At 52.4% G+C, this 13,836-nt stretch overlaps 1 protein-coding gene across 1 annotated transcript in view; it reads left to right on the top strand.

Annotated features, from left to right (window-relative positions):
* Positions 1-13,836, top strand: part of LOC123370362 (copine-5-like) — a 194,236-nt gene that overhangs the window by 19,539 nt on the left and 160,861 nt on the right. Inside the window, exons 2-3 of the mRNA XM_045016877.1 lie at positions 8,188-8,228; positions 12,433-12,479. Of these exons, the coding sequence (XP_044872812.1) occupies positions 8,188-8,228; positions 12,433-12,479 (88 nt within the window). The remainder of the gene's footprint in view (positions 1-8,187; positions 8,229-12,432; positions 12,480-13,836) is intronic.

Genomic DNA, 13,836 nt, shown 5'->3' with positions numbered 1-13,836 from the left:
GCCCAGGGAAGCCAGACCAAAGAACCTCTCAGCATCTCTTTAACTAGGCCTCAGGGCCTGACAGTGCTGAGCAGTCGCTGTGCAGGCACCATCTCCCTTCAGCACCGGGTCCGGAGAGAGATGGCTCCAGGAAGAGGGAAATCTCCTTTCCTGGGACAACCTGCAGAGTGGCTTAAAAATAGCCAGAAACCAAAAACTGAAGGCGTCACCTGGGAGCAGGGCCTAGCAGCCAGGACTCCTGGGTCCCAGTCCTGGCTCTGAGGCGGAGTGTGGCCTGGGGGTTAGGGCAGGGCGGGGGGATTGTGACTCCTGGCGTCTCTTGTTAGTTCTGCCACCAACTCATTTTGTGACCCTGGACTTGTCCCCTGTAAGTCAGTTTCACTGTCTGTAAAAGCAGATGATTGATACCTGCCTGCCCATGGGCAGTGCCCAGCAATCCCTGGCAGAAAGGTGCTATGTGAGTCCAGCACTACTGCCTGCCTGGCCCGGGCCCAGCATCCTGAATCTTCCCAGCCAAAGCCAGCCAGCCCTGAGATCATTTCCCTTTCACTGCATTAGGTGCTTGGGCAGCCAACAACTCTTGGGGAAACTCCACATCCTGGGCTCACGCCTGGCTGGGCCAAAGGCCAGACTAGATTATCACAATAGTCCCTGCTGGCCTTGGATCTGACTAATATTACAGCATCCCCGTGTGCTTTACAAATGTCTGGGAGGCAGGGCCATGCTGTCCCCCTTTTATAGGTGGAGAAACTAAGGCACAGAGAAGTGAAGTGAGTTGCCCAAGAACATAGAACAAGTCAGTGGCAGAGCAGAGATAGGAACAGAACCCAGGAATCCTGGCTCTCTTCCCCTCTGCTCTAATCCACTAGACCCCACTCCCCTCCCAGAGCCAGGAAGAGATCCCAGGAATCCTGACTCCCAGCCCCTTCTGCTCTAATCCACTAGACCCCACTCGCCTACCAGAGCTAAAAATAGAACCCAAGAGTCCTGACTCCCAGCCCCTTCCCACCTTTATGGATTCAGGCTCTTCCCTGATAATAAATAATCTGCAAATGAATATATCTATGGTATAACGGGGAGAGGGATAGCTCAGTGGTTTGAGCATTGGCTTGCTAAGCCCAGCATTGTGAGTTCAATCCTTGAGGGGGCCACTTAGGGAATGGGGGTAAAAATCTGTCTGGGGATTGGTCCTGCCTTGAGCAGGGGGTTGGACTAGATGATTTCCTGAGGTCTCTTCCAACCTTGATAGTCTATGATAAAAACAGTCACACTGGGTCAGATCAAAGGTCCATCTAGCCCAGTATCCTGTTTTGTGCCAAGTGCCCCAGAGGGAATGAACAGAACAGGGAATCATCAAGTGATCCATTCCCAGCCTCTAGCAAACAGAGACTAGTGACACCATCCCTGCCCATCCTGGATAATAGCAATTGATGGACCTATCCTCCATGAATTTATCTAGTTCTTTTCTGAACCCCATTATAGCATTGGTCTTCACAACTTCCTCTGGCAAGGAGTTCCACAGATTGACTGTGCATTGTGTGAAAAAAATACTTCCTTTTGTTTGTTTTAAATGCTTCCTTATTTACTTTCTCCACACCAGTCATGATTTTATAGACATCTATCATATCCCCCTTTAGTCATCTCTTTTCCAAGGTGAAAAGTCCTAGTCTTGTTAATCTGTCCTCATACGGAAGCTGTTCCATACCCCTAATCATTTTGTTGCCCTTTTCTGAACTTTTTCCAATTCCAATATATCTCTTTTGAGATGAGGTGACCAGATCGGCCCACAGTATTCAAGATGTGGACGTATCATGGATTTATATAGAGACAATATGATATTTTCTGTCTTATTATCTTTCCCTTTCCTAATGATTCCCAAAATTCTGTTTGCTTTTTTGACTGCCACTGCACATTTAGTGGATCTTTTCAGAGAACTATCCACAATAACTCCAAGATCTCTCTCTTGAGTGGTAACAGCTAATTTAGACCCCATCATTTTATACGTATAGTTGGGATTATGGTTTCCAATGTGCATTACTTTACATTTATTAATATTGAATTTCATTTGCAATTTATTTGCCCAGTCACCCAGTTTTGAGCGATCCTTTTGTAGCTATTTGCAGTCTGCCTGGGACTTAACTATCTTAAGTAGTTTTGTATCATCTGCAAATTTTGTTACCTCACTGTTCAGCCCTTTTTCCAGATCATTTATGAATATGTTGAATAGGACTGATCCCACTACAGACCCCTGGGGGACACCACTATTTACCCCTCTCCGTTCTGAGAACTGACCATTTATTCCTACTCTTTGTTTCCTATCTTTTAACTAGCTACCCATCCATGAGAGAACCTTCCCTATTATTCCATGACAGCTTACTTTGCTTAAGAGCCTTTGTTGAGGGACCTTGTCAAAGGCTTTCTGAAAATCTAAATACCCTATATCCACTGGATCCCTCTTGTCCACATGCTTGTTGACCCCCTCAAAGAATTCTAATAGATTGGTGAGGCATGATTTCCCATTATAAAAAATATGTTGACTCTTCCCCAACAAATCATGTTCATCTATGTGTCTAACAATTTTGTTCTGTACTATAGTTTCAAACAGTCTGATGTCAGGCTTACCGACCTGTAATTGCCAGGGTCATCTCTAGAGCCCTTTTAAAAAATTGGTGTCACATTAGCTATCCTCCAGTCATCTGATCATAGAATCATAGAATCATAGAATCATAGATCAGAAGGGACCAATATGATCATCTAGTCTGACCTCCTGCAAGATGCAGGCCACATTAGCCGATCTCCCCACTCCATTAGCAAGCGACCCCTGCCCCATGCAGGAGCTGATTTAAATGATAGGTTACAAACCACAGTTAGTAGTTCTGCAATTTCACATTTGAGTTCCTTCGGAGCTCCTGGGTGAATACCAGCTGATCCTGGTGACTTATTACTGTTTAGTTTATCAGTTTGTCCAAAACCTCCTCTATAGACACCTCAATTTGGGACAGATTTTTCACCAAGGTTTGGAAATCTCCCTCACATCCTCAGCTAAGAAGATCCATACAAAGAATTCATTTAGGTTCTCTGCAATGGCCTTATTGTCTTTGAGTGCTCCTTTAGCACCTCGACCATCAAGTGGCCCACTGGTTGTTTAGCAGGCTCCCTGCTTCTGATGTACTTAACATTTTTTTTTTTTGCTATTACTTTTTGAGTCTTTGGCTGGCTGTTCTTCAAATTCTTTTTTGGCCTTCCTAATTGTATTTTTACACTTCATTTGCCCGTGTTTATGCTCCTTTCTATTTTCCTCACTTGGATTTATCTTCCACTTTTTAAAGGATGCCTTTTTGCCTCTCACTGCTTCTTTTACTTTGTTGTTTAGCCACGGTAGCATTTTTTTGGTTCTCTTACTATGTTTTTAAATTTGGGGTATACATTTAAGTTGAGCCTCTATTATGGTGTCTTTAAAAAGTTTCCAAGCAGCTTGCAGGGATTTCACTTTTGGTGCTGTACCTTTTAATTTCTGTTTAACTAACTTCCTCATTTTTGTGTAGTCCTCCTTTTTAAAATTAAATGCTACAGTGTTGGGCTGCTGTGGGATGTTAAATTTAATTATATTATGGCCACTATTACCAAATGGTCCAGCTATATTCACCTCTTGGACCACATCCTGTGCTCCACTTAGGACTAAATCAAGAATTGTCTCTCCTCTGGTGGGTTCCAGGACCAGCTGCTCCAAGAAGCAGTCATTTAAGGTGTCAAGAAACTATGTACCCCTCTGTCTCCCTCAGCTCCTCCAGTTCAGCCACTCTGGTCTCCAAAGCCTGTACTCGGTCTCTGAGGGCCAGGAGCTCCTTGCACCGAATGCACACATACGCCACCTGCCCATAGGACAAGTAATCATACATGCTGCATTGGGTGCAATAAACTGGGTAGCCCCCACTCTGTTGCTGGACTTTTGCCTGCATTGTCTTTTTGCTCCTGCAGCTGGGTCCTTTGTTGATGTTTTGTTTTTATCAGGGGGTGTTTTTGGCTTTAAGTTTAAAGAATGTTAAATGTATCTAGCCCCCACCCCCACACTCCCCTTCTAAACTCTGCCATAAAATTCCCGTTAGCCACTCCTGTCTGCTATCCATCAGGAACTTCTCTAGTTCTTTTTTTGAACCCTGTTAGAGTTTTGTCCCTCACAACATCCCCTGGCAAGGAGTTCCACAGGTTGACTGTGCATTGTGGGAAGAAATACTTCCTTTTGTTTGTTTTAAACCTGCTGCCTATTAATATCATCAGGTGACCCTTAGTTCTCGTGTTATGTGCAGGGGTAAATAACACTTCCCTATTCACTTTCTCCACACCAATCATGATTTATAGACCTCTATCACATCCCCCCCTTAGTCATCTCTGTGTTAAGCAGAATAGTCCCAGTGTGTTTAATCTCTCCTCATATAGAAACTGTTCCATACCCCTAATCATTTTTATGGCTCCGCTCTCTACCTTTTCCAATTCTAATATATCTTTTCTGAGATGGAGCAACCAGATCTGCACGCACTGTTCAAGGTGTGGGCGTACCATGGATTTATATCGTGGCATTGTATTTACTGTTTTATTATCTTTTCCTCTCCTAATGGTTCCTAACGCTTCTATTTGCTTTTTTGACTGCTGCTGCACAGTGAGTGGATGTTTTCAGAGAACTATCCACAATGACGCCAAGATCTCTTTCTTGAGTGGTAACAGCTCATTTAGACCCCATCATTTTATATGTATAGTTGGGATTATTTTTTCCAATGTGTTTTACTTTATGCTTATCAGTGTTGAATTTCATTTGCCATTTTGTTGCCCAGTTTTGTGAGATCCCTTTGCAATTTCTTCACATTCAACTTGGAACTTAACTAGCTTGAATAATTTTGTATCAACTGCAAATTTTGCTACCTCATGTTCACCCTCTTTTCTAGATCATTTATGAATATGTTGCACAGCACTGGTCCCACTACAGATCCTTGGGGGACCCCCCTATTTACCTCTCTGCATTCTGAAAACTGACCACTTATTCCAACTGTTGTTTCCTGTCTTTTAACCAGTTACTGGTCCAGGAGAGGATCTTCCCTCTTATCCCATGACTATTTAGTGTGCTTAAGAGCCTTTGGTGAGGGACCCTGTCAAAGGCTTTCTGAAAGTCCAGGTACACTATATCCACTGGATCATCATTGTCCACACATGCATTGACCCTCTCACAGAATTCTAGTAGATTGGTGAGGCATGATTTCCCTTTACAAAAGCGGTGTTGTTGACTCTTCCCCAACAAATTGTATTCGTCCATATGTCTGATGATTCTGTTTTTTACTGTTGTTTCAACCAATTTGCCTGCTCTTTCTCTGTGTGGGGAAGCCATGGGTGATCTCCTCACTGCCCTGCAGGCATGGGGATGCCCCGAGTGAGTGCTCCACTCCTGATCACCATGCTGAAGGGGCAGTGCAGCTCGCGGGCAGATCTCCCAGCTGGGCAATGGCAGAGCTGATCCACCAGCCTGGTGCCAGGGACTCTCCCATCAGTCGGGGGGGGGCAGGGTCTGGTGCATTGCGCTGTGAGAAGCGGAAACGCTCAGCTACTGGAAGGGGAGGGGTGCACCCCTTTAACCCCTGCCATGCCAGGGAGTTTTGCTAGAGCTGCCCTGCTGAGCCTTCTCCATGGCGTGTGGCACATCCCTTGCCATTGCCTCCCCATCCTGGCTGTTCCTGTGCTGGCGCTTGTTCTTGGGTCGGTTTCCGTCAGCCCCTGGGAGCGCTGGGCAGCCGGGCAATGGGGACAGAGGCTGAGTGCCCCCTGTGCCAAGTGTCTGAGGCCTGGTATTGCCCATCAGGCCGTGTAGGGTGCTGCAGGGTGCACGGTGCTGAGAGGGGGCTGCATCCTCTGGGAGGGAGTATGAGCCCTGGCTGAGAGCAGGACCTGGGTTCTCTCCCTTACCCCAGTGTCCCTTCATTGACTTCACTGGAGTCACTCCTGATTTACACCAGGGGAATGAGAGGAGAACGGGGCCCAGTGGAGTCACTCCTGATTTACACTGGTGAGACAATAAAACTGTCAAAGTGGTGTGAATCCAGAGTAAGTCCATTGAAATCTCTCCACTGGGTTCACTCCTGATTTATACTGGTGTAACTGAGTGCAACATCTGAACCAGAGAGCTACATCTGCAGACACCCATGGAGGGTCTGGACCATTGTTCTGATTGACAGTCTTCCTGCAGTCGAAGGGAAATGCACATGTTATCAATGGAGGAATCAATAATCTGTAGGCTGTAATGGCGATCGTCACAGGGGATCTCAAAGCACTAAACAGCAGCCTCAGACCAGACACTGAGGTAGCACCAGAGCAGGGACTAGAATCAAGGACTCCTGCCCTCTGCCTTCCCTGCAGCACCACATGCCCCCTTTGGCAGAGCCCTGTTGTCTCTGAATGCCCTGGCAGATCCCAGGGGGTGAGGCTCCGGGAAGGCCTTGGGCTACTTTGCTTTTTGTGCATTAGCAAAGCCCACTTGGGATATTCCCTCAGCTCGCTGGCAACAATTCAATCTTGTATCCTAGCCACGGCCCAGCCAATCCTGCTCCTTGTACCACGCGCAGCACTCGGCGGAGCTCAGCTCCCCCCGCTGTGTGGAGAAAGGGGCTGGACGCAGCTTTGCCAGCTCTATGTGCTCCTGCCTGAGGGGCTGCCATGCAAAGCGCATCGTCCTCTCTCTGCTACGCCGGTGGCTGGATCCCCCTCCCCGGTGTCTGAGCCCACTGCAGATGCCTGGCGAGCAGGGGAAGCCCTTCTCCAGAGCGGGAGGGCTGGTAAATCCCAAGTATCAGGAGACAGTAATGAGAAGCACATGTGATATTCTGATAACTTGCCTGCACTGGGGCTAGGGAGCGGGAGAGGGGACAGAGAGAAAATACTGACTTAGGGTGGGGTTGCCTTCTCTCATTTCTAGAACCAGCAACTGCTGAAAACCATGGGCCGATGCACAGATGGTGCAAATCAGCTGCTCTGATCTGTGCTGGTTTATACCAGCTGGGGTCTGGCACACCTGTGCTGGCAAGCACAGCTCCTGAGTGCTGGTTTATTTCCTTTGAGGTCTGGGGCATGCTGGCCGATGGTGCCAGTTGTCTCCAGCGAACAGGCAGCTATGTAGATTGTACGCTCACCACGGCAGGGCCTGGCTTCTCATTACATGTGTGTGGCACCAGTGTGACGGGCTCTGACCCTCGCTGGCACACCTAGGCTCCACCACAGCATCAGTAATCACACTGCCCATCACAGCCCAGGAGAGCCAGGCTTCCTACCACTGACCCCTGCCAGGGCATCTCAGCCCTGCCCTGTCAGGTCTGTCCTCCAGTCTCCACAGCCCACTCACCCTTGGGCTCTCTGCTGAGGCTGCAAACGAGGAAGTCAGTTGTCATGTTGGTTTTCTGTGAAAGCTTGTGTGTTTGAAAGGAGGCTGAGATCCGCTGAATTCATTGCACACAGGCCAGGGCTTGGGGATGACAGCGGTTGCTGAGCAGGGATGCCTGGGGCCATCGAATCGGTGGCTATGCTGCCGTTACCGTAGGTCCTGCTGTGATGTGTTTGGTCTGGCTGAGCCCTGCAGTTCGCTGGGGGAGAGATGGGGCCACAAATGTTGGGTTTGGCATATTTGTGGTAGCAGCAGCTTTTCCTGGACTCTCTTGGCATTTGTGGAAGTACGGAGAAGCCCTGTCTTAGTCAAGGGCTGTGGTGCATTAGCACAGCCATAGTGGGGAGCCCAGATCTGGAGGTCAGTACTGAGGGTCACTGGCAGAGCTGGGTGTGAGAGCCCCCAGGACTGGAATAGCAGAGGGGCAGTGGGTGAGGAGTGAAATACATCAGCTGAGCAGTGTGTGGGGTGGGAGCCCAGGGCTGGGATTGAGGGGCTCAGGCCAGGGAGTGCTGCACACCAGAACTGAGCTGCGTTGGCAGCCGAGGAAGAGGAGCAGTTTGAACAGGAGGCAGGGGTTGAAGGGCCCGGAGCTTAGAGGCGGCTGGCAGTGGGAGGGAGCTACGACCCAGATGTGGGTCATGCCCACTTCAGGCTGGAGCTTGGCAGGGCTGTGAAGTGCCTCTGCTCAGAGACAGTCTATGGGGACCCCTTTTGCTGGGGAGCAGCCGGAGTCTCACCATAACCTGTTCTCTTCTGCTTCCTTCCAGGCACCTCTTGGACAAGGACACCTTCTCCAAGTCTGACCCAAGTAAGTACCGAGGGGGGTTGTGCTGGCCGGGGCTGCTTTAGCACTTGTAAGATCCAATCTGCCACTTGGGGTCAGACGAGGAGCTGGCCTCAGCCAGAGGCCCCAGTCCTGGGAGCTGATTGGCAGAACGCTGGGGCCCGGGGCACAGGGCACAGCAAGTCGTCCATTGGACAGACCCACCTGGCTGTGGTCAGAGAGCTTCCTGCTGCCCTGGCCCAACGCTGGTTATCGATCCGCGGTTCTGCTCTAAGTTTGTCTCCCATGTCTGAGCTCACTCGACTCTCGGTTTTGCCCTCTGGCCTGTCTGGGACTCTGCCCCGGCTCCTGCTCTGACCACTAGGTCTGACTGCCCACATCCCGGTGGTGACGTGCTAAGGGAGACCAGGGCGGCTGGGGGTCTCCTGTACAACTGCTGCTAACCCTGGGTGGGGGGACTCTGAGGGGTTGGAGCTAGGGGTCCCAAAGGTGGGGGCCTTCTCCAAACCCCCTCCGCCTCCGGGGGCTGCAGACTTAGGGGGTGGGCTCTCAGGGAAGGGTCTCAGGGCCTCCTGCTCCCTGTTGCTCAGGGGTCCCAGAGAGAGCTGGGGTGGGGTAAGTCAGCACTGGAGCAGCCGGGGCCCTGTGGCCAGAGGCCTGCGCACATCGGTCTGTGAGCCCCATGCACAGCAGCGAGGGCAGGGCAAGCGATGGACAAGCTGGGATCAGTCAGCCCGGGGCTGGGAGGAAACCCTCCAGGAAAGGGAGGTGCAGCGCCCTGGGAACATCCTCTCCAGCCCAGCCCCAGAGAACCCCTCACAGGGGACACTGAACACAGGACTTCGGGGGCAGCGGTGCTCAGCGCTGGGGATTGGGGCACTCCTGGTCTGGAGCAGGGTCCAGCAGGCTAGTACTGAGTGCAGAGTGCGACACGCCGCTAGGAAATTCACCTTCCTGGGATGAACTGCGCCAAGCCCAGCCAAATGCCCTGGCCTCGTAAGCAGCTGCTCCATTCAGTAAACAGCGTTAGAATCGAGCCCACAGCTCCTTGACTTGTCTCCAGATGACAATTTGCTGAGAGTGCCTCTCAGCTCTTGGTTTCCTCTGCGAAGTTCCCAGCCCGTTTCTGGGTGTGAAATGAGCCAGAAATCCCCTTGGGTTAGCTTTTAACTCGTTGGTGCAGCATGAGCCTGACCCGGCCTCCAGGGAGCAGAGATGTTGGGGAAGGGTGCTGTGGGGCAGCATGTCATCCAGCACATGGCACTGCATGGACAGTCACGTTAAGCACATGGGAGTGCACATGAGACTGCACTGGAGCAGTTATGGGGGGGGGAGGGGACATTGGATATCTCTAGGGATGAGGGTTGGGGCCGCAGAGCCTCTGTCACTGATTCAAGTCTCGTCCAGGCCAGAAGTGACTGTTTAGTGCCCCTGTGTGAGATGAGTTTGCTGGGTCTCAGGCTGGTTCCTACCGACTGAAACCACCAGTACGGCTGCCTGCAGTGAGGCGAGAGCCTGCATCCCAACCTCAGGGCAGACTGGTGGGAGCAGGGCCTACACCCCACATTGGCTGAGCTCTGAGCTTAGATTTCAACAGCCAAGTATCAAGTGTGAACGTATCTGGCACTGCAACAGCCTGAACATGGAGTCGCAGACAGTCCCCTTGGGCATGTCGATTTGTCTCGCCGCCCATCCACCTTTGTGGTAGCTGGTCCCTCACCACAGATCACAGCAAGGTTCAGGTCACTCCCAGTCCCAAAGGACCAGTCACTTCCCCCAGCTCAGCTGCACCTTAGATCTCACCCCAAGGACAAGGCTTGCAGCCTATCCCCTAACAAACTATCTACAGATGTATTAAGTAGGGAAAGGAAACGAGAATTATTGACAGGGGAGTCAGGGTTTCGGGGGAGTGGGGTCCTGACCCTCGGGAACACTGGGGCCCAGGGCTTTAGACTCAGGGGGGAGCTCCGGGGTTCAGTGCTTCAGCCCCGCGGCTCCATTCCCGGCTTCAGGCCTGAGGGGGGCTCCGGGTCTTGGGGCTTTACCTATGAGGGGAGCGCTGGTTTCAGCCCCAGCATCCCCTCCCCACGTAGCTAAAGCCCTGAACCCTAGTGCCCACCCTGGCTGAAACCGGGAGCAGAGCTGTGTGGAGCCCTGAGCCCCCGTGTCCCCCGCGAGGATGAAGCTGGGAATGGAACTGCGGTGCCGAAGCCCTGAGCCCAGGCACTCCCCCAGGTCTAAAGCCCTGGTGTGGGACAGAAGCCCTGAGCCCCCTGCCGGGAGCCCTGGTGCCCCGAGGGTCAGAAACCTCGACCCTCCCACCCGCCTGGAGCCCTGACCCCGCCCCCCGTGTCTACAGCCCCAACCCTGCTCCCGTGGCTGATATCCATAATGTCTTGTTCAGAGTTACGAACAACCTCCATTCCCGCATTTCTGAGGTTCTACTGTAGAAGCTTCTATAATAAACAAGCTGTAGACGTCCTTTAAGGCTCCTGGGGATCTCTTACTTATGTCTAGTAAACCTCACTGTCCCTCCCCCCTTCCCCCAAGTCCAAGCAGCACAGAGATCCGGTTCCTCCTTGTTAGGAGTTTTTATCCCCCTCTTGCTGTGTGCTCTGAGCTGTAAACTCAGCCAGTGGGAGGAATCCACTCTCATGACCCATGCATGAGGGAGGGGGAGGGATAGCTCAGTGGTTTGAGCATTGGCCTACTAAACCCAGGGTTGTGAGTTCAATCCTTGAGGGGGCCACTTAGGGATCTGGGGCAAAATCAGTGCTTGGTCCTGCTAGTGAAGGCAGGGGGCTGGACTCAATGACCTTTCAAGGTCCCTTCCAGTTCTAGGAGATAGGATATCTCCATTATTATGCAAGGGCAGAACAGCCAACATCTTTCATCCTCTTCAATGTCTCACAATAGTCCACCTGGTGTCAATGGACCTCTCCTGTGGGGCCGAGCATCACACCTTCGGTTGGAGTCCAGCCCTTCACACTAGCTAACGTCTCTCTCCCGGCAAACACTCAGTAAAGTCTGAACACATCCCTACAGTTCGAATACAGGAAAAGCGGTGCTATCTGGCCCTGTACCAACCGGAACGCCCTATAAACCGGCATTTCTAATCTTCATAGAAAGTCCAGTTTATAGTCTGGTTGGTGCGAGGCTGGCAGGTTCCCTACCTGGCTCTGTGTGGCTCCCCAGAAGCAGCGACATGTTCCTGCTGCTTCTAGGCAGAGGACTGGCCATGAGGGGTTTGGAGTGCAGGAGGGGGTGCGGGGCACAGGCTCTGGGAGGGAGTTTGGGCACAAAGCCACCTGTCAGATCGCCTGGGGCAATTTGTTCCACACCCCCTGAGGTGGAGACGCTGCCAGCTAGCAAGCTCAGCATGGCTCCTGTCAGCCCTGCTGGGGGAGGCCCCTGTTCTTCCCCGACCCAGAACAGAGGTCCCCAGTTTCTGGTCCCATGTGTGTTGGGTCTGATCAGTGATTCTAGGCTTCTTTAAAGGCAGTCGGGTAGCACTAGCAGTCCCTGCTCTGGGCACATGTCAGGCTGGCATGGGGACTCTGCTCAGGCCTCTGAGCAATGCCCTGTAAGTGCTGAGGAAGGCCTGGCCTGTGCTGAAACCATTTCAGAAGAATCTGGGTTACGCAGCTTGGCCTAGGCTCAGCCTCCTTGGTGCTGATCCGTGGGGCAGGGGGGCAGCAGGTGTCTGAGGGATGTAACTGCGCTCAGAGCAGGGCATGGTAGGAACGATGTCTGCAATTATGCATGCACTGATGGAGAACCAGTGTGGCCCCATGGGCAGGGCATTTGGCTGGGACTCAGGCTTCTATTCCTGCCTCTGCCACTAGCGGCTGGATGACCTTGGTCAAGTCACTTCCTTTCTCTGTCCCTCAATTTCCCCTCCCACCCTCTGTCTGTCTGGTCCATTTGGGGTGGGGAATCTCTCTTAGTAGAGCCTGTAGAGCAGTGGGAGCCGCTGGGTGCTAGTTGTGATGCAGCTAATGCTGAACAGTGGTGGGGGGGGGGTGGGGAGGGGAGGGGAGCCAGAGAGATCCCCTTGAGGGACCAAAATCTTTGACTTCCAAATCAAAAAGGCGACACTAGAGCCCCACTCTCTTCTTCCTTGGAGTGGGAGGAAGGCTCCAGCCTGCTGGACCAGATGCCCCAAAGGAGAGGTGCGTGCCAGTCCAACTGCCCACATTAACCTGCATCCTGGTCTCTTTCCCCACAGTGTGTGTGCTGTATACCCAGGGGATAGAGACCAAGCAGTGGAGAGAGGTAAGAACTGTGCCATTTTTTCCTATTTCTGTGGGAGAAGCTGGGACCTGGGTGGGGCACAGAGGTGAGAGAGGCAGTTGGGATCAGTGGTGAGAGCTTGCGGCCCCCAGGGCTCCATTCCCAGCTCTGCCATTGATTTGCTCTGTAACCTCGGGTGAGACTCTTCACTGTGATGTGCCTCAGTTTCCCATCTGCAAAAGGAGGCTAATGCTGCTGGCTTGGGAACTGTGGGAGGGAATCCGGGATTGTCTGCAAAGCGCGTTGAGAGCCTCATTGAACGGTCCCCAGAAACGGGCAAAATATCCAGCAAAATGAGTAAGGAAAGTCTGGAGGAACAGCCCGGTGGGGTGTGGGGAAGCGGCAGGATTCACCCCACATCCTGCCCCAAGCTTGGCTGAGCTCAGAAAATCAGACCCACTTCTCAGCCAGCCTCTTTTGCTCCCAACCTTGGCAGTGTCGTGTGCATGTGTCTAGGGTGAAAACATCCTGCAGCATGGAGCTGTGTGTGTGTGTGTGTGTGCGCGCGCTGTAAGTCTGGTGTCCCGGCGGGCTGTCTGGGGCTGGCCTGCCTGTCTGTGTGTGGGGAGGAGCTGTGCGTGCCACCCAGGACCCAGGCAGGCTCCTGCTCTCCCTGGGCGGAGAGGCCCTGCAGACTGACGGAACCAGCCACCCAGAGTACGAATGCGAGGCTGACCTGCCCAGTGCCATGCACAGCAACGTGCTCTGCTCCTCGGGCCTACACTCATCAATTGTGAATGGTGCGGTGATCAGAGCAGCTCTGCCTTGCAGCCACCCAGGCTTGGGGGTGGGTTGGGGGGCAGAGTGCTGGGGGCAGCAGCCCCGGAGTCGGGGGTATTTGAACATGAGTGGTTAATAACGGAGAGCTCCAGTGATTAGTGGAGGACAGGTCGGCAGATACATGGGCACATGTGTGTGACTAGACACGAACATACATGAACGCATAGATACATGTGAGCACTCGGACACAAGCCCATACCCATCAGCAGACACACAAACACACATACACACACTTTTACACATGTACACACGTACACACAAATACACTTGTACACACACACAGTAGAACCGTCGCACCTGAACCCTTCTCCTCCAGAGCCCCCCAAGACCCCTGTTCCCACAATATGCTCCCCTGGCGTTGAAGAGACCCCTCTGGGCTGGGCTCCCATGTCCCTGGCTCCGGCCTGACAACTCTGGGCTCTCCACTCGGGTGCACAAAGAGCTTGTGCGAACAGCTGGGCCCCACTCTGGGGCTCTCTGCGGGAGGGGCTGTTTCACCGATGCCTGCCAGCCGGACAGGCCACGCAGTTTGTGACAAAGGAAGTGCCTGTGGGAGGAA

The sequence above is a fragment of the Mauremys mutica genome, chromosome 4 (genome assembly GCF_020497125.1).
Source record: "Mauremys mutica isolate MM-2020 ecotype Southern chromosome 4, ASM2049712v1, whole genome shotgun sequence".
Taxonomy (NCBI): Eukaryota; Metazoa; Chordata; order Testudines; family Geoemydidae; genus Mauremys; species Mauremys mutica.
Note: the sequence above shows the minus strand (reverse complement) of the source record. Positions and strands in the feature narration are given on the sequence as shown.